Source organism: Lithobates pipiens, unplaced genomic scaffold (genome assembly GCF_037356315.1).
Source record: "Lithobates pipiens isolate NorthernLeopardFrog02 unplaced genomic scaffold, aLitPip1_a1.2 Scaffold_1, whole genome shotgun sequence".
Classification (NCBI taxonomy): Eukaryota; Metazoa; Chordata; class Amphibia; order Anura; family Ranidae; genus Lithobates; species Lithobates pipiens.
This window is the reverse complement of record NW_027507685.1, coordinates 107,891,349-107,911,814: the sequence shown is the minus strand read 5'-3', so window position 1 is coordinate 107,911,814 and position 20,466 is coordinate 107,891,349. Positions and strand designations below refer to the sequence as shown.

The window sequence follows — 20,466 nt, the reverse complement described above, 5'->3', positions numbered from 1 at the left end:
TAAAAAGAGTCAAAAAAGCATTAGTACTTTAATTACAGGGGATGAACATCCTCTATATCACCACTGTATACCTCATCAGGAAACGGAATTAACCAGCATGGAAGGAAATCCGAAAAGAGCCACATAGCGTAAAACCGTCTGGAAATGTTAAATAAAACAAGCACAGGACTATTTATGAAGTCATGGGAGATAAGCTCTTGTAAAAACAAATAATCCTGGGAGTTGGAAGACCACTTCCTGGTTACGGAATGCGTGATGATGTCAAAAACAGTAGCTCCGCCCAACGTGTTTTGTCGCACACCTGACGACGTCGGGGGTGTGTGTACCAATAGGCATTGTGAGATAGTCACGTACTGCCTCCATATTTGTTCCACCAAAAACACAGTGTGTCGGCACACCAGTTTATGCCATGGAAGGATTGTGCATTGCATCTCATGATCATGTTGTAATCCATAGGTTGCCGTGTTCCAACATTAAGCAGACCATTTTTCCATGCCCTGTGTCAGTTCATGTGGCTCGGGGCTACTCAACCCCCTGCAAGTCATAATCGACATTTTAAATTTGCCAGAACTACTCAAGCCCATTGTCTTCCACGGCCGGCGGCGGCACAAAGTCTGTATAATAATAAGATCTCATGGAAACCTGCTGTCAGCAGAAACATATGGCGATCACGGGCAGTTCTAAAGCTTAGACAAAATGAGAAAAAGTCTAAATAGATTCCTGTATCTGCACTGCTAGGGGTAATTACAGACAAAGCAGAGAGAGAACAAAAAAAACCTTCTTAAAGGGTAACTCCATTTTTAGTAAAGAAAAAACTCTCTCTCTCCCTCTCTCTCTCTGTATATATATATATATATATATACACACACACACACACACACACACACACACACATCCCCTACAGATTGTGTAAGTTCACCCACTTACATAGAAATTAAGGGTCTATTATTTTTATCATAGGTGTATTTTATAGGATAGAGTCGGAATATCAACCAAAAATCCAGAATTTAAAAAAAAAAAAAAACACACAATACAAATGTCATAAATGGAGTTCAGTGAGTAAAATAAGTATTTGATCCCCAAGCAAACATGACTTAGTAGTCGGTGGAGAAACCCTTGTTGGCAAGCACAGAGGTCAGACGTTTCTTGTAGTTGGTGACCAGGTTTGCCCACATCTCAGGAGGGATTTTGGTCCACTCTTCTTTACAAATCTTCTATAAATCCTTAAGGGTTTCTTGGCTGTTGCTCGGCAAATCAAAGTTTCAGCTAGGCCACTCCATGACCTTAATGTGCTTCTTCTTGAGTCACTCCTTTGTTGCCCTGGCGGTATGTTTTGGGTCATTGTCATGCTGGAAGACCCATCCATGACCCATCTTCAGTGTTCTGTTTGAGGGAAGAAGGTTCTCATCCAAGATTTTACAATACATGCTTCTGACCATTGGCCACTCAATGCGGCAAAGTTAGCCTGTACCTTTAGCAGAGAAACAGCCACAAAGCATCATGTTTCCACCTCCACGCTTGACAGTAGGGATGGTGTTCTTAGGGTCATAGTCAGCATTTTTCTTCCTCCAAACACGGCGAGTCGAGTTAATGGCAAAGATCTCGATTTTGGTCTCATCTGACCCCAGCACTTTCTCCCAATCCTTCTCTGAATCATTTAGATGGTCATTGGCATAACTGTACATGAGTCTTCTTGAGGAGGGGGACCTTGTGGGCACTGCAACATTTCAATCCATGGCGGCGTATTGTGTTACCAATGGTTTGTTTGGTGATTATGGTGCCAACAGCCTTGAGATCCTTCACAAGCTCCTCCCGTGTAGTTCTGGGCTGATCCCTCACTTTTCTCATGAGGAGAAACCTTGCATAGAGCTCCAGACCGAGGGCCATTGATGGTTATTTTGTATTTTTTCCATTAGAGAATAATCGCTCCATCAGTTGTCTCCTTCTCACCAAGCTTCTTGCTGATGGTCTTGTAGCCCATTCCAGCCTTGTGCAGGTCTACAATCTTGTCCCTGATGTCCTATGACAGCTCTTTGGTCTTCTCCATGATGGTGAGGTTTGAATGGAAGAAAGAGATTCTGTGGACAGGTGTCCTTTATACACATAACGAGCTGTCGTTAGGAGAACCTTCTTACATTGACAGGACTAATCTGTGTACCACATGAGCACCTACTGAAGCAAGTCTGTGGGGGGGCAGAATTATTGTTGGTTGGTAGGGGATAAAATACTTATTTCACTCACTGAACTGCAGCTCCATTTATAACATTTGTATCATGTGTATTTTGTGGATTTTTGGTTGATATTCTGTCTCTATCATATAAAATACTCCTATGATAAAAATTATAGACCCTTCATTTCTTTGTAAGTGGGAAAACCTACATAATCTGCAGGAGATCCAATCATTATATGTGGCACAAGCCACATTGTAATAATGTTATTAACCACTTCAGCCCCGGAAGAATCTACCCCCTTCGTGACCAGAGCACTTTCTTTTGGTGGTATTTGATCACCTCTGCGGCTTTAATTTTTTTGCGCTATAAACAAAAAAAGATCAACAATTCAGAAAAAAAGCAATAATTTTTACTTTTTTGCTATAATAAATATCCCCCAAATATGTATAAAAAAATATTTTTTTCCTCGGTTTAGGCTGATATGTATTCTTCTACATATTTTTGGTAAAAAAAAATAATAAATCGCAATAAGCGATTATTGATTGGTTTGCACAAAAGCTATAGCATCTACAAAATAGGAGATAGTTTATGGCATTTTTATTATTAATATTTTATTTTTTATTAGTAATGGCGGCGATCTGCGATTTTTATCATGACTGCGACATTATGGCGGACACATCGGACACTTTTGACACATTTTTGGAACCATTGTAATTTATATAGCGATCAGGGCTACAAAAATGCACTAGTTTCTGTGTAAATGACACTGGCAGGGAAGGGGGTTAAACACTAGGGGGGCGATCAAGGGGTTAAGTGTTTCCTAGTGAGTGATTTCTAACTGTGGGGGAGGGATGGGTTTCCAGTCACATGACAGCGATCTCTGCTCCCAATGACAGGGAGCAGTAGATCTCTGTCATGTCACATGGCAGAACGGGGAAATGCGTTGTTTACATAGGCACTTCCCCGTTCTACGGCTCTGTAACACGACCGCCAGGAGACCAAGCCCGCCAGTCTCGCGGGCACGGTCATGATGTACGCAGCAGGCATGCACGCCCGCTAGCCCCGCAGTTTAAAGGGACGTACAGGTACGCCCATTTGCCCACCGCTGCCATTGTGCCGACATATATCGGTGTGCGCCGGTTGGCAAGTGGTTAAATATGTTGTGCTATAAGGTTCAAACATGATGGGGTACGTTTTGGAGATGAAGCTGTAGGGATTTCTAAGCCCCGGGGCCAGTGAGGCGGCCATAGCCGGGCTCAAAATGGGAGATTGCCGTGGTGCAGGTCAGAGGGACTGACGGGGGGGAGGAGGGGGTGAGGAGAGGGTCTGTTCACTTTACAGATTTTTCTGCGAAGGTGAACTTACCCTTTCGTCACTGATTTAGGAGCACATGCAATTTTAAGGCTTGACGTGTTAGGCATCTATACTCGGCACAAACTCATATTTTTATATTTTACCAAATAATTGGGTAATTTATTGCATTTGTGTGCCTTAATCACTTCAATACCGGGCACTCTCACTCCCTTCTTGCCCAGGGCGCCAGTTTTCAGCTTTCAGCGCCCTCACACTTTGAATGACAATTACGCAGTCATGCAACGCTGTACCCATTTGACATTTTTGAAATTTTTTTGAGACAGATAGAGCTTTCTTTTGGTGGTATTTAACTAGATGCTAACCGCTGGCCGTCAAATGACAGCCAGGCGGCGCACCTATTGTGGCGGGAGGCCGTCATATGTGTCCTCCCGTTTAAACAGGGAATGCGTGAGATTGTGCGCGCGCATCCCTGTTCCTTCGGTTGCGGCGTGTCACGGAGACACCGCTCGCCACAGAAGGGGGTGAACAACCATCGGGCATAACTGTTTATCACATGATCGGCCGTCATGAAGTTATGGCCGATCACAGATGGTTCTACCCCCACTGTGCACGGCACGTGCGCGCGAGCGAGCTGTGCGTGCATGTCAGTGGCGGCGTGTTCCCGGGGAACACTGCTCGTCACCGACACTGGTAAACAGCCATTGGCTGCCTGTTTACCCACATGATCGGCTGTGATCCTTTCACAGCTGATCACTAAATGTAAACAAACCACGGTAACGAGATGTTACCAGGTTCTCCTCCTCACACACCGATCGTGTGTGAGGAGGAGATTGCGGTAACATCTCGTTACTGCTTACAGTACACACCAAGCACACCGATTGCCCCCCCCCATTAAAGAGGACCTGTCACCACCCATTATAGTACCTGTCACTCACAGTCCATCAGAGTACCCGAGTACCTGTCACAGTCCATCAGAGTACCCGAGTACCTGTCACAGTCCATCAGAGTACCCGAGTACCTGTCACAGTCCATCAGAGTACCTGAGTATCTGTCACAGTCCATCAGAGTACACGACTACCTGTCACAGCCCATCAGAGTACACGACTACCTGTCACAGCCCATCAGAGTACCCGAATACCTGTCACAGTCCATCCGAGGTACCGGAGTACCTGTCACAGCCCATCAAAGTACCCAAGTACCTGTCACAGCCCATCAAAGTACCCAAGTACCTGTCACAGCCCATCAAAGTACCCGAATACCCGTCACAGGCTATCTGAGTACCCGAGTACCTGTCACAGCCCATCAAAGTACCCGAGTACCTGTCACAGCCCATCAGAGTACCCAAGTAACTGTCACAGTCCATCCGAGTACCTGTCACAGTCCATCCGAGTACCTGTCACAGTCCATCCGAGTACCCGAGTACCTGTCACAGCCCATCAAAGTACCCGAGTAACTGTCACAGCCCATCAGAGTACCCGAGTACCTGTCTGAGCCCCTGTCACAGCCCATCATAGTACCCGAGTACCTGTCACAGCCCGTCCGAGTACCTGTCACAGCCCATCCGAGTACCCGTCATAGCCCATCCGAGTACCCGAGTACCAGTCCCAGTCCATCTGAGTACCTGAGTACCTGTCACAGTTCATCTGAGTACCTGAGTACCTGTCCCAGTCCATCTGAGTACCCGAGTACCTGTCCCAGTTCATCTGAGTACTTGAATACCTGTCACAGTTCATCTGAGTACCCGAGTACCTGTCACAGTCCATATGAGTACCTGAGTACCTATCACCGCCCTTCAGAGTACCCAAATACCAGTCACCAGGCCATCAGAGAACCTGTCACCAGGCCATCAGAGTACCCGAGTACCTGTCACCAGGCCATCAGAGTACCCGAGTACCTGTGACCAGGCCATCAGAGTACTCAAGTACTTGTCACCAGGCCATCAGAGTACTCAAGTACCTGCCACCAGCCCATCAGAGAACCTGTCACCAGGCCATCAGAGTACTCAAGTACCTGTCACCAGCCCATCAGAGAACCTGTCACCAGGCCATCAGAGTACCCGAGTACCTGTCACCGGGCCATCAGAGTACCTAAGTACCTGTCACCAGGCCATCAGAGTTCTCAAGTACCTGTCACCAGCCCATCAGAGTACCAGAGTACCTATCTGCAGCCCACCAGAGTACCCGAGTACCTGTCACCAGGCCATCAGAGTTCTCAAGTACCTGTCACCAGCCCATCAGAGTACCAGAGTACCTATCTGCAGCCCATCAGAGTACCCGAGTACCTATTTGCAGCCCATGCCTCATAGAATATACGTTGGGGTGTTTGCTTTCCAAAATGGGATAATTTTGGGGGTAATTCCATTGTCCTGGTGCTCCAGGACCTTCAAAAGTGTGTAAAAAAAATGTGTTTTCATTTTTTTCCACATTTTCCAAAAACTTCTGGAAAAAAATGAACAGTTCAAAAGACTCATTATGCCTCACAGATTATATGTTGGGGTGTTTGCGTTCCAAAATGGGGTCATTTTATGGGCAATTCCATTGTCCTGGTACTCCAGGGCCTTCAAAATTGTAATAGGTGGCTGTGAAATGAGATGTGTCCTTTTTGCTTGTAGAACGTCTGAAAGTGCCACTTCAATGTTGGTGCTCTGTATGTGGCCAGGCTGTGTAAAAGTCTCACACATGTGGTATCGCCATACTCGGAAAGAGTAGCAAAATGTATTTTGGGGTGTAATTTGTTGTATGTATATGCTGTGTGTGAGAAATAACCTGATAATATGACAATTTTGTAAAAATAAAAATAAAAATAAAAAAAATCTTTATCTTGCAAAGAATCGTGAGAAAAAAATTACAACTTAAAAAAATTCACCATGCTACTTACTTAATACCTTGGAATGTCTACTTTCTAAAAAGGGGTAATTTGGGGGGTATTTGTACTTTCCTGACTTGTTAAGTGTCTCAAGAAATGAGATACACCTGATGTCCTGAAGGCCTGATCAGATGTGATCAATTTTCAGTGATTGGCACCATAGTTTGTAGACTCTATAACTTTCACAAAGACCAAATAATATACACTAATGTGGGTTATTTTTACCAAAGATATGTAGCAGTATAAATTTTGGCCAAAATTTATGAATAAAAATTACTAATTAGCAAAATTTTATGACAGAAACAAAGAAAAAGGCATTTTTTTCACAAAATTTAATTTTTTATTTTATTTATAGCACAAAAAATAAAAAAACCACTAGTGATTAAATACCACTAAAAGAAAGAAAAAAGAAAGAAAAAAATAATAAAATAAAAAATAAAAAAAGTTTTCTTAGTTTCTGTTATAAGATTTTGCAAATAAAAAAAAATTCTCCTTCATTGATGTGCGGTGATGAGGCTGCACTGACTGACTGATGGGCACTGATAGATTGCACTGATGGGCACTGATGAGACTGATCGGCACTGATGAGGTGGCACTGATGAACAATGCTGAGGCTGATGGGCACTAATAAGTCCCACTGATGGGCACTGATGAGGCTGCACTGATAGGTAGCACTGGTGGGCACTAAAAGGCAGCACTGATGAGGCTGATGGGCACTGATAGGCTGCATTGATGGGCATGGATGAGGCTGACGGGCACTGATAGGCTGCACTGATGGGCACTGATGAGGGGGCACTGATGAGGCTGCACTGATGAAGCTGATGGGCACTGCTGAGAAGGTAATGATGAGGATGCACTGATAGGTGATACTAATACTCACTGATGGGCAATGATGATAGGCACTGAAAGGCAGCACTGATGAGGCTGATGGGCACTTATAGGTTACACTGATGGGCACTGATGAGGCTGATGGGCACTGATGGGAAGGCCCTGGTGAGGCTGCACTGATGGGCACTGATAGGCAGGACTGATGGGCACTGATGAGGCTGATGGGCACTGATAGGTTACACTGATGGGCACTGATGAGGCTGATGGGCACTGATGGGTTACACTGATGGGCATGGATGAGGCTGATGGGCACTTATGAGAAGGCACTGATGAGGCTGCACTAATAGGCACTGATAATAAGGGTACTGGTGATCAGTGCCCTGATTATCTGTGTAAATGTCCCATCACACTTGCACATTACTGGCTCTCCTCTCCTCACTCTGTGGCTGTGACTGGACACAACTGATCACATGGTATAGGGCCGATGTGATTGGCCCCTTTACCGCGATCTGCAATCAACTGTGTCCAAAGGACACAGTGATCACAGAGCAGACCAGATGCGCGCCCCAGAGGGCACATGGAGCTGGCGGGGGGGTCGTTCGGGGAGGACGGGTGCCCTCCCAGAACAAGGGAGCCTTGCTCTCAGCTATAGCATGGTAATGAGGTGGTAAAAGTTAACCTTAGTGTGTTTTTTTATTGAACTGTTTCATAAACCGTTGCACTAATATCGTGTGACCGTTTTATTCCACAGGGTGTCTGCTTTCAGAAAATACATAACGTTTTGCGGGGGTTGAGACCTTAAAATTATGCTGGGTGTCCAAACTCACCTGACTCAATGTAGAAACAGGTTTTATGCATACGGCCAATAAAGAGTTCCAGTCCGATGATGGCATAAATAATGATGACGAACAAGACGAGGAGAGCGATGTGCAGTAAAGGGACCATGGCCTTCATGATAGAATTCAGAACAATGTGTAAACCTGCAGAAAACAATAATTTTTTTAACATAAATGTAACATTTTTTAACATAAACAAGCGATATATGTGATGCAGGGATCTTTCCCTCCTTTTACAGCAAAATAAATTCTTCACTTTGGCATCCTAAGATTAAAAAAAAAAAAAGTTTTGCAAAGCTTTCATAGGAAAAAAATGATTGTGGAGGACACTCGCGCTAGACATTGAAGCCATTGATTCTTACTTGGGACGCCAGACACAAGTCGCAGAGGTCGTAGTACACGAAATGCTCTTAGCGCCTTCACGTCAAACCCACCAGGCTTCCCGCTCATGTGATGAGCATCTCCTTGTTTATGGGAAAACTGTTCCAGAATAACACTGAAAAGCCTGCAAGACATTACAGAAGCGAGTTATAATTGGAAGTAACGGGACACCTGACATTTTTGTCCATGACAACCAATCAGCTTCTCCTTTTCAGTCTCCTATAGAATAATTTGAAACATGAAACAGAGAATGTGGTTGGTCACAGAGGTGTACTTTAAAGTACAGGTAATGGCAACATTTTATTATTTTTAGTTTTAAAAAGCATAGGGAAGTGTTAAAGCTGTCAGGTTTTTATTGCTGTCTTTCTATTTGTTTGGGGGATTCTTCCAATAGGAATTCATATCCTGATGGCTACTGTCAAAGTGGGAAATCCCCCCCCCCCTTTTTAAATTTCCTCTTACTTTCTGTTGTGTCTATAGGACAGGATGTGAATTGAAATCTCCCTAAAGGCCCGTACACACAATCTGACTTTTTGACAGCAAACATGCAAATGAGCTGTTTTAAGTCAACATCCAACTGTGTGCACGCTCCATCGGACAAACTTTTTCGGTTTTCATCTGACTTTTGTTGGCTGTGTGAACGGACAAACTTTTCGACAACAGAAACCCATTGGACTTTACAAACACGCATGTTCAGAACCAATGCAAAAGATCAGCCAACAACACAGAAGTTGACTAAGGCCTCTTTCACACTGACGTCCCGTTCAGGCCCGCCTGTCAGTTTTTCAGGCGGACCTGAACGGGTGCTCCATAGAAGTCTATGGAGCGTCGGATGTCAGCGGTGACATGTCCGCTGACATCCGACCCGCTCCGATCCGAAAAAGTCTAACGGAGGAAAAAGCTATTTTTCCATCCGTCTGCGGATCGGATCGGGTGACGACGGGCACTGCGGTCCGTCGTCATCCGATATCCCATAGGGGAGAGCGGCGCTGTGACAGATCCGTCCCTGCGCAGTGTGCAGAGACGGACCGGTCATCTCCCTGCTCAGCGGGGATCGACGGAGTGATCCCCGCTGAGCAAACGGATATCCACGGGGCGGATCAGAACTGATCCGCCCCGTGTGAAAGGACCCTAAAGGTGGCGGCAAAGAGCAGAAGAAACACGTGGTTTGGGGAAAGTTGGCTGAAAAAGTCCAATCGTATGTATGCTTAACCACTTCAATACAAGGCACTTAAACACCTTCCTGCCCAGACCAATTTTGAGCTTTCAGCGCTGTCGCACTTTGAATGACAATTGCGCGATCATGCTACACTGTACCCAAATGAAATTTTTATCGTTTTTTTCCCACAAATAGAGCTTTCTTTTGGTGGTATTTGATCACCTCTACGGTTTTTATTTTTTGCGCTACAAATAAAAAAATGCCGAAAATTTTGAAAAATAAAAATGTTGATGGGCACTGATAAGGCGGCACTGATGGGAACCAATGTGGCACCAATGAAGTGGCACTGATAGGCGGCACTGATAGGCGGCACGGATGGGCGACACAGATGGGCGACACGGACGGACACTGATAGGTGGCACAAATTGGCACTGATAGCTGGCACGGATGGGCGGCACGGATGGGTGGCACAGATGGGCATGGATAGGCGGCACAGATGGGCATGGATAGGCGGCACAGATGGGCATGGATGGGCATGAATAGGCGGCACAGGTGGGCACTCATAGGCGGCACAGGTGGGCACTCATAGGCAGGTAGCCTATGATCCGGCTCTTCCCATTTACACTGTGATCAGCCGTGATTGGACACGGCTGATTACGTGGTAAAGAGTCTCCGTCGGAGACTCTTTACCGAGATCGTAGTTGCCGGGTGTCAGACTGACACCCCGCAACAACGATCGCCGCGATGCCCGCCCCCGGGGGCGCGCAGTGGCTCATAATCCTGATCACGTCATATGACGTCCGGTCAGGATTATGAAACCACTTTGCAGCCGTCAATTGCCTATAGGGCGGGCGGCAAGTGGTTAACAAGTTCAGAGCCAATGCCGTTTGTACAAAAGTCCACCGGAAAGTTTGTATAAAGTCCGATCGTGTGTTTAAGGCCGCGTACACACGGGCGGACTGTTGGCTCAACTTTGTCCGCTGAACAGTGTTTCAGCGGACAGTCCGCTCGTGTGTGGGGCTTCAGTGGACAGTTTCAGCGGACAGTTTGACGAACAAAGTTTTTCGGAAATTCCGAAAAACTGTCCGCTGAAACTTGGTTTGAGCGAACAGTCCGCCCGTGTGTAGGCCACTTTCGAAATGAGCAAACTGTTCCCGCTCGGAGGGAAGTCTGCTCATTTCGAGCGCGTGTGCAGGTAGGCGGGGCCCGCGAAGGAGACGTCGCGGGCTCCGCCGCCTGGAATGGACTTAAAGGGGAACCCCAACGCCGAAAAAAATCGGCGTGGGGGTCCCCCCAAAGTCCACAACAGACCCTTGTCCGAGCACGCTACCCGGCCGGCCAGGAAAGGGGGGCGAGCGAGCGCGCTCCCCCTCCTGAGCCGTACCAGGCCGCGTGCCCTCAACATGGGGGGTGCCTTGGGGAAGGGGGGGCCGCGCGGCCCCCCCCACCCCAAAGCACCTTGTCCCCATGTTGATGAGGACAAGGGCCTCTTCCCGACAACCCTGGCCGTTGGTTGTCGGGGTCTGCGGGCGGGGGGCTTATCGGAATCCGGGAGCCCCCTTTAATAAGGGGGCCCCCGGATACCGGCCCCCCACCCTATGTGAATGAGTATGGGGTACAATGCACCCCTACCCATTCACCTGTAAAATAAAAGTACCCAAAAAAAACACAACACACGAGATAAAATATTTTATTGCACAGCTCCGGGGGTCTTCCGTCTTCGGGGGTCTTCTCGCCGGACTCCTCCGCTATCTTCTTGTAGCTCTTTTGCTAGCGGAGGAGTCCGGCTTTCTTCCTCCCCGCCGCCGGCCTCTTCTCCCGACTTCGGGGGTCTTGTCCCCCTCTTCGGTTCTTCTGCCGGGCCACCGCGCCTTCTTATAGCTCTTTTGCAGGCGGTGGCCCGGTCTTCTGTCGCCGCTGTCGCCGCCGCCTTCCGTTCTTGTTCTTCTTCTTGTTCTTCTTCTTCTTCTCCAGGAGATGTTGACACGTCGCTCTCTCCGGCCGGAATGCCAGAGCCACGCTGTGCGGCCACTTATATAGTGACAATGGGGCGGTGTCACATGGTATATGTCACATGGGTTGGTCACATGGGTTGATGTCACATGGGGACTATGACATCGTAAGGGGGCGGGGTCACCATGTGACCAACCCATGTGACATATACCATGTGACACCGCCCCATTGTCACTATTTAAGTGGCCGCTCAGCGCGGCTCTGGCATTCCAGCCGGAGAGAGCGACGTGTCAACATCTCCTGGAGAAGAAGAAGAACAAGAAGAAGAACAAGAACGGAAGGCGGCGGCGACAGCGGCAACAGAAGACCGGGCCACCGCCTCTAAAAGAGCTATAAGAAGGCGCGGTGGCCCGGCAGAAGAACGGAAGGCGGCGACAGAAGAACGGAAGGCGGCGACAGAAGACCGGGCCACCGCCTGCAAAAGAGCTATAAGAAGGCGCGGTGGCCCCGGCAGAAGAACCGAAGAGGGGGACAAGACCCCCGAAGACGGAAGACCCCCGGAGCTGTGCAATAAAATATTTTATCTCGTGTGTTGTGTTTTTTTTGGGGTACTTTTATTTTACAGGTGAATGGGTAGGGGTACATTGTACCCCATACTCATTCACATAGGGTGGGGGGCCGGTATCCGGGGGCCCCCTTATTAAAGGGGGCTCCCGGATTCCGATAAGCCCCCCGCCCGCAGACCCCGACAACCAACGGCCAGGGTTGTCGGGAAGAGGCCCTTGTCCTCATCAACATGGGGACAAGGTGCTTTGGGGTGGGGGGGCCGCGCGGCCCCCCCTTCCCCAAGGCACCCCCCATGTTGAGGGCACGCGGCCTGGTACGGCTCAGGAGGGGGGGGCGCGCTCGCTCGCCCCCCTTTCCTGGCCGGCCGGGTAGCGTGCTCGGACAAGGGTCTGTTGTGGACTTTGGGGGGACCCCCACGCCGATTTTTTTCGGCGTTGGGGTTCCCCTTTAAGTCCATTCCAGGCGGCGGAGCCCGCGACGTCTCCGTCGCGGGCCCCGCCTACCTTGACACGCGCTCGAAATGAGCGGACTGTTGCCTCGTGTGTGGGCGAGTCCGCTCATTTCAAAAGTTGCGCGGACTTAGTACGACGAACAAAGTTTGCCGTATTTGTCCGCTCAAAAAGTGCTGTGTGTGGGCGTGTTCGTTCATTCAAAAGTTTGAGCGGACTGTTTGACGAACTTAGTTTCGGCAGACAGTACCCGCGTGTGTATGCCGCCTAAGGCTTAACAGTATACAGATAGCAAAAAAAAACGGTCCCGTCTTGTCCAGCCTTCAAATGTATCTTCTTTATTAATATTATTAATCATTTTTTTCATACACACGATCAAATTTTCCGACGGGATGTGAGCTTGTTGGCTGAAAGTCTGACCATGTGTACGCTCCATCGAACATTTGTTGTCAGACTTTCCGCCAACAAATAATGGCTAGCAGGTCCTCAAAATTTTCCACCAACAAAACGTTGTTGGACTTTCCGATCACGTGTACACAAGTCCGTCGCACAAAAGTTCACGCATGTTCAGAATCAAGTACGAGACGGAAGCGTTCGGTCTTGTAAAACTAGCGTTCGTAATGGAGATATCAAATGACTATTGAACTTCCTTTTTCTCGGCTCGCCGTACGTCTTGTACGTCACTACGTTGGCAATTGTTGGCCAACATTTGTGTGACCGTGTGTATGCAAGGCAAGTTGAAGCCAGCAACCTTCGAACAAAATTTCACGGTTTTGTTGTCGGAAATTCCGATCGTGTGTATGGGAAATTCGATCAAGTGTAGTATCTTTTCTTATTGGTTTCCGGTTGGAGGTGCTGTGCTACTATTCTGGCCTTGGGGAAGGTTGGGGTGGTGGCTATGAAAATCCACTGGCGTGATGGTAACATGGAAGGTTAGTATCTGTAGGAACCAAAACCAGTATGCCCAACGAAGTGGGGACCGGGAGTAGGTTCTCCCCGAGAAAGCCGTAAGGGGTTTTCCTGGTAGGGATGGGGTTGCATTGGTCTGGCCGAAGGCCGGGCTTTGAAAGAAGCCCATGGTGTATGTGCCCCATGAGTGGCAGTCCAGGGGTGCTGTAATTCTCACTGTTAGTGAGGGTCACATTGATTTTTTTTTTGCACCAAGGTCACTGCATTACACACACTTTTTTCAAACCTGGCTCTATTGCCGAGCCTTTTGGCTAGGACCAGAGCATTTTATTATTCCTGGCCTAAGGGCCTGCCATTGTACCACACAATGGCACCTATTGCACTTTCTCCACTATCCTTCCCACCCCCCCCCCCACTTGTATTTGTGTGTTCGTCTTTATTTTGAAATGTACACATTTTGTTTTACGTTTGACTGGTAGGGTGTAGGTCCTCGGGCCTACCCTGAAAGTCTTGGGGGGGGGGGCGAATATAGCCTTCTGGCTTGGTCCGAACTCTCTCATGGGATCTCCCTTTGGGGGAGCCCCAACCAGTACTTGGGTTCAGGGCTCAAGTCCTGCGGGAATGCATGGGAACGGAGTTCCTGTACTTTTTCCACAACAGGAACTCAGTTCCCATTAGCAGCCATGTCCTACAAGACTTTGAAGTATGTGAGCTGTGTGGTAGGTACACAGCTCGCAATAGTAAGTGCCGCACACCTGACTATTGAGGCATTGCCAGTAGGGGGCCCCATGACAGCTTCCGCTTCGATCTACCTGTCAATCTCAGCTAGCTGATGGTTAGAATGCCAGGAGGGAAGTTTATGTGGAAATATGTGAAGGGTTGGAATAGCAGCGAGTGTGTGTTGGAGAACCTTGTCCGCTGAACAGTGTTTGGGCGGACAGTCCGCCCGTGTGTGGGCTTTCAGCGGACAGTTTCAGCGGACAGTTGGACGGACAAAGTCTTTCGGAAATTCCGAAAAACTGTCCGCTGAAACTGTGTTTGAGCGAACAGTCCGCCCGTGTGTAGGCTACTTTCGAAATGAGCAAACTGTTCCCGCTCGGAAAGTCCGCCCATTTCGAGCGCGTGTACAGGTAGGCGGGGCCCGCGACGGAGACGTCGCGGGCTCCGCCGCCTGGAATGGACTTAAAGGGGAACCCAACGCCGAAAAAAATCGGCGTGGGGGTTCCCCCAAAGTCCACACCAGACCCTTGTCCGAGCACGCTACCCGGCCGGCCAGGAAAGGGGGGCGAGCGAGCGCGCCCCCCCTTCTGAGCCGTACCAGGCCGCGTGCCCTCAACATGGGGGGTGCCTTGGGGAAGGGGGGGCCGCGCGGCCCCCCCACCCCAAAGCACCTTGTCCCCATGTTGATGAGGACAAGGGCCTCTTCCCGACAACCCTGGCCGTTGGTTGTCGGGGTCTGCGGGCGGGGGGCTTATCGGAATCCGGGAGCCCCCTTTAAGAAGGGGGCCCCCGGATACCGGCCCCCCACCCTATGTGAATGAGTATGGGGTACAATGTACCCCTACCCATTCACCTGTGAAATAAAGTACAAAAAAAAACACAACACAGGGAAAAAATATTTTATTGCACAGCTCCGGGGGTCTTCCGTCTTCGGGGGTCTTCTCGCCGGACTCCTCCGCTATCTGTGTGTAGCTCTTTTGCTAGCGGAGGAGTCCGGCTTTCTTCCTCCCCGCCGCCGGCCTCTTCTCCCGACTTCGGGGGTCTTGTCCCCCTCTTCGGTTCTTCTGCCGGGCCACCGCGCCTTCTTGTAGCTCTTTTGCAGGCGGTGGCCCGGTCTTCTGTCGCCGCTGCCTTCCGTTCTTCTGTCGCCGCCTTCGGTTCTTCTGCCGGGCCACCGCGCCTTCTTGTAGCTCTTTTACAGGCGGTGGCCCGGTCTTCTGTCGCCGCTGTCGTCGCCGCCGCCGCCTTCCGTTCTTGTTCTTCTTCTTGTTCTTCTTCTTCTTCTCCTGGAGATGTTGACTCGACGAGCTCTCCGGCCGGAATGCCAGGGACACGCTCCGCTGCCACTTATATAGTGACAATGGGGCGGTGTCACATGGTATATGTCACATGGGTTGGTCACATGGGTTGATGTCACATGGGGACTATGACATCGTAAGGGGGCGGGGTCACCATGTGACCAACCCATGTGACATATACCATGTGACACCGCCCCATTGTCACTATATAAGTGGCAGCGGAGCGTGTCCCTGGCATTCCGGCCGGAGAGCTCGTCGAGTCAACATCTCCAGGAGAAGAAGAAGAAGAACAAGAAGAAGAACAAGAACGGAAGGCGGCGGCGGCGGCGACGACAGCGGCGACAGAAGACCGGGCCACCGCCTGTAAAAGAGCTACAAGAAGGCGCGGTGGCCCGGCAGAAGAACCGAAGGCGGCGACAGAAGAAAGCCGGACTCCTCCGCTAGCAAAAGAGCTACACACAGATAGCGGAGGAGTCCGGCGAGAAGACCCCCGAAGACGGAAGACCCCCGGAGCTGTGCAATAAAATATTTTTTCCCTGTGTTGTGTTTTTTTTTGTACTTTATTTCACAGGTGAATGGGTAGGGGTACATTGTACCCCATACTCATTCACATAGGGTGGGGGGCCGGTATCCGGGGGCCCCCTTCTTAAAGGGGGCTCCCGGATTCCGATAAGCCCCCCGCCCGCAGACCCCGACAACCAACGGCCAGGGTTGTCGGGAAGAGGCCCTTGTCCTCATCAACATGGGGACAAGGTGCTTTGGGGTGGGGGGGCCGCGCGGCCCCCCCTTCCCCAAGGCACCCCCCATGTTGAGGGCACGCGGCCTGGTACGGCTCAGGAGGGGGGGCGCGCTCGCCCCCCTTTCCTGGCCGGCCGGGTAGCGTGCTCGGACAAGGGTCTGGTGTGGACTTTGGGGGAACCCCCACGCCGATTTTTTTCGGCGTTGGGGTTCCCCTTTAAGCCCATTCCAGGCGGCGGAGCCCGCGACGTCTCCTTCGCGGGCCCCACCTACCTGTACACGCGCTTGAAATGGGCGGATTTGCCTCCTCCTTACGTGGGAGAGTCCGTTCATTTCAAAAGTTGAGCGAACTGTTTGGCAAACAGTTCGCTGAAACAGTCCGCTCGTGTGTGGGCAAGTCCGCTCATGCAAATTTTGAGCGGACTGTTTGCCGAAACTGTTTGACGAACAAGGTTGGGCAAACAGTCCGCGCGTGTGTACGCGGCCTTACAATAATAAATGGTAAAAGAGACATTTAACTATGTTTTTATCAGAAAACAAGGTCTTAAGCCTTCATCACCACAGGCATAGTATATAGTAAAGATCACATTACTCCAGCCTTTCCTAACCTTATTACCCCAGATGACCCTCCAAAATACTTTTCAGATGTTGGAGAACCCTTACCAAAATCAATTCTTTATGGGTAAATGGAAGAAATACCCTACATTGGTGGATAGTAGAAAAAATGGTACTGAAGATAAATAAATCGTGTCATGCTGCTGGCTTTGCCAAGTGGCATTGACTTTGGAACTATGCAAGCACCATGAAATGAGAGGTAGATTGGTTGAGAAGGACTGTATTAGATCAAAAAGAGTGGAATTGGCTCCAGAACTATCTGAGCACCATTAAATGGGAGGCCAGTCAGCCACAGCTCAAGGGACCCCTAGCAACTGGAGGAACTTTAGGGTTCCTTGGTGCCCTAGTTGAGAATGGATGACCAAAAAGAATGGTGTTGGCTTCAGAACAATGCATCCACCATTAAACGGGAGGTCAACCAGCCACTGCCCAAGCAACCGCTAGCAACCTCTGAAGGAATTCTAGGGTTCCTTGGCACCCTGGCTGAGAATGGCTGACCAAAAAGAATGGCATTGGTTTCAGAACAATGCATCCACCAATAAATGGGAGATCAATCAGTCATAGCTTGAGGAACCGCTAGCAACCTCTTAAAGGTACTCTAGGGTTGCTTGATACTAGAATAAAAAGAATGGCATTGGCTCCAGATTAATGCAGGCACCATCAAACAGGCAGGTCAACCAGCCACAGCTCAAGCAACCTATAGCAACCTCTGAATGAACTCTAGGGTTCCTTAGTGCCCCGGTTTCAAATGGCTGACCAAAACCAATGGTATTGGCTTCAGAACAATGCATTCACCAATAAATAGGAGATTAGTTAACCACAGCTTGAGGAACCACTAGCATCCTCTTGAGGGCCTCTAGGGTTTCTTGGTACATTGGTTGAGAATTAATGTATTAGACCTAAAAGAATTTCATTGGCTCCAGATCTACACAAGCACCATCAAACGGGAGGTCAACCAGCCACTGTTCAAGCAACCGCTAGCAACCTCTGAAGGAACTCTAGGGTTCATTGGTGCCCTGGTTGAGAATGGCTCACAAAAAAGAATGGCATTGGCTTCAGAACAATGCATCTGCCATCAAATGGGAGATCAGTCAGCCACAGCTTGAGAAACCGCTAGCAACCTTTTGAGGAACTCTAGGGTTCCTTGGTACTATGGTTGACTGGATTAGACCAAAATAGGGACAATTCAGAAGTAACCAGGGATAGAGGAATTTGATTCCAAACAAGTATCTTTTGAGATCTTTGACCTTAAAGCTGGCCATAGATTGTTCGAAATCATATATGGGAAGACTGAATGTACCCAAGTTGATCGATCGATTAACTTGGGTAAACCACCAGCCTGCTGGATTTTACATGCAATTAGTGCAAGCGGCTGTTATAGCTGCTTGCAATAATCACTGTCTTTTACCGATGGAAATGGCTCCCCTTGCCCCCCGTGCCGGGAGAACACAATGGCTCGGCGGGGGGGGGGATTCCTCTGTCAACACTGTCTGTGTCCACGGGGAGAATCAAGCAAATTTCTTTCCTGCAAACCGTGGTTGCAGGAAAGAAATTTGCTCCGTCTATGGCCGGCCTTACAGTTTTTCCAGGTTTAATCCAGTTTGAGTGCTACAGGAAAAAAGAACAATTCTTTCAATCGACCTCTGAGGACATGAGGTCTAAAGAGCAGATAAGGTGTGATTATTGTGTAAATTGGTGTATAGGAATGAGTGTCAGAGCTTACCCAATAACAACAATGACAAAATCCAACAAGTTCCAGCCGTTTCTGATGTAGGCACTGGGGTGCAGGACCAGACCATAGGCAATAATCTTCAGAAAACTTTCCACAGTGAAAATGATGAGGAAGATATATTCCACTTGTTCCTGTTAGACATAAAAGCACAGTATATCTAAGTCATGGGTGGGTTGCATTTAGAAAATACTCGTCCTAAGATGAATAACGACAATTCTCGAACTTACGCGAAACAATAAAAAAAATTATAATATAATATTAAAAAATGCTATTTATTAACATGGTAGCAGACTGAGCTTTACAACAGTTTAACTAGATGTCACTTTTTTTAGGACCAAGTACAAGTACTGATACGTTTTTTTCAAGTACTTGCCAATTACTGATACTTTACTGATCTCCCAGGGCCAGCTACTCCATCCAAATCCAGAGAAACTGCATTTGATGGCCTGGAGACAGAGAGGGCTAGTTATCTAGATCAGGGCTGCTCCCAGAAGGTAGTAGATACATTACTCCAAGCCGGGAAGCCTACCACCAACTGCACCTACCGAAGGGTCTGCGAAAATTTTGATTCCTTTGCTCAAGAGCAGGGCCTATCTATCCACTCTATCGGCAACACAAATATTAGAGTTCTTGCAGTCAGGCTTAGACAAAGGTCTCAGATCCAGTACCCTGTAGGTACAGGTGTCAGCTCTATCCACCCTGACAGGCAGGGCCGCTGATAAGCCAGTACAGCTGACCCTGTTGTACCGGGCCCAGCCAGCAGGGGGGGCCCGAGCAATCTTAACAGCATTTAGAATAATAAAAAAAAAAGAAAAAAGTCTGACTGCACAGGGCTGACCGAGGGAGGAGGAGAGCATCACCGCAGGAGCCTGGATCTCAGATAACACAGGGGTCTATGGATAAGAGAAGAGGGGACGTGTATTCCTATCAGCACCCGAGCCTCCCTCCCCCCTCCTCGGGAAGGACAGAACACCGGAGCTCTCCTCAAGGCAAGATAACAGGTGACAGATTGTATTCTTCTCCTGTGATCCCCGTTCTGCCTCTGTACAAATCTGTGCTGTAAACTTGCCCTGCACCTCAGCAAGACAGGTCTGGTGGAAGTGAAAGCTAAATTCATGAATACCGGTATGTTAGGAAAATAATGGGACTTTTCAGGGACTACACACAGATGCATTTCACAAAATCATTCTTTTAATATAGTTGTATGTTGAATATATTTATATAGCACCTGAAAAGTCCCAGTATATTCCTAACATATTCATAAAGTTGAGTATTAACAGCAAAGAAAGTGTATACATATATATATATAATACAGCCCATCTCCAGGAAATGAAATAAAGTCCAACCTTGCAGTGTGTGTGGGGGGGGGGGGGGGATAGACTCTTTCACTTACCTGTTTCCATGCTCCAGCCAGCTGCAGAGCCCTCTTCCTCCACCAAACCTCATCACATCGCAGGGGGGCTGAAGTGTGAGCAACTGGGCTTAGGTGTCTGTTTGTGAAGCAGTGATCAGCAGTGATCCAGAGGATCACCGCTGATCACAGCCCATAAACAGTTTATGAACCAGAGATAATCAGGGGAGAAGTGTTTGAATATGTTCTCCCGCCGATTATCTCTGCACACTGAGAATCCTCATTGAATGACACAGTAACGGTCACTTTATGAAGCTGCGATCTCAGCGCTTCACTGGCGATCTGTGTCAGAATTCACACTCCCCGATTCACCAACTCAGAGGTGGAGAATCGGGGAGTGAAGACAGAATCTGGGGGGATCTGAGGAGGAAAGAGGAAGATGATTAACTTCCTTATGCCTCGTTCAGACCCCCCAACACTGTAACCATGTCCCCCTGTCATATTTATATATAATGTGTGTATATACATGTATATATTATGTAGGGGGACTCTTTATTTTACTAACATTAATCACACCGTG

At 48.6% G+C, this 20,466-nt stretch overlaps 1 protein-coding gene across 1 annotated transcript in view; it reads right to left on the bottom strand.

Annotated features, from left to right (window-relative positions):
- Nucleotides 1–20,466, bottom strand: part of CACNA1F (calcium voltage-gated channel subunit alpha1 F) — a 287,992-nt gene that overhangs the window by 232,539 nt on the left and 34,987 nt on the right. Inside the window, exons 5-7 of the mRNA XM_077472367.1 lie at nt 18,527–18,666; nt 8,377–8,519; nt 8,006–8,158 (exon numbers count right to left, since the gene is read on the bottom strand). Coding sequence (XP_077328493.1) covers nt 8,006–8,158; nt 8,377–8,519; nt 18,527–18,666 — 436 coding nt within the window. The remainder of the gene's footprint in view (nt 1–8,005; nt 8,159–8,376; nt 8,520–18,526; nt 18,667–20,466) is intronic.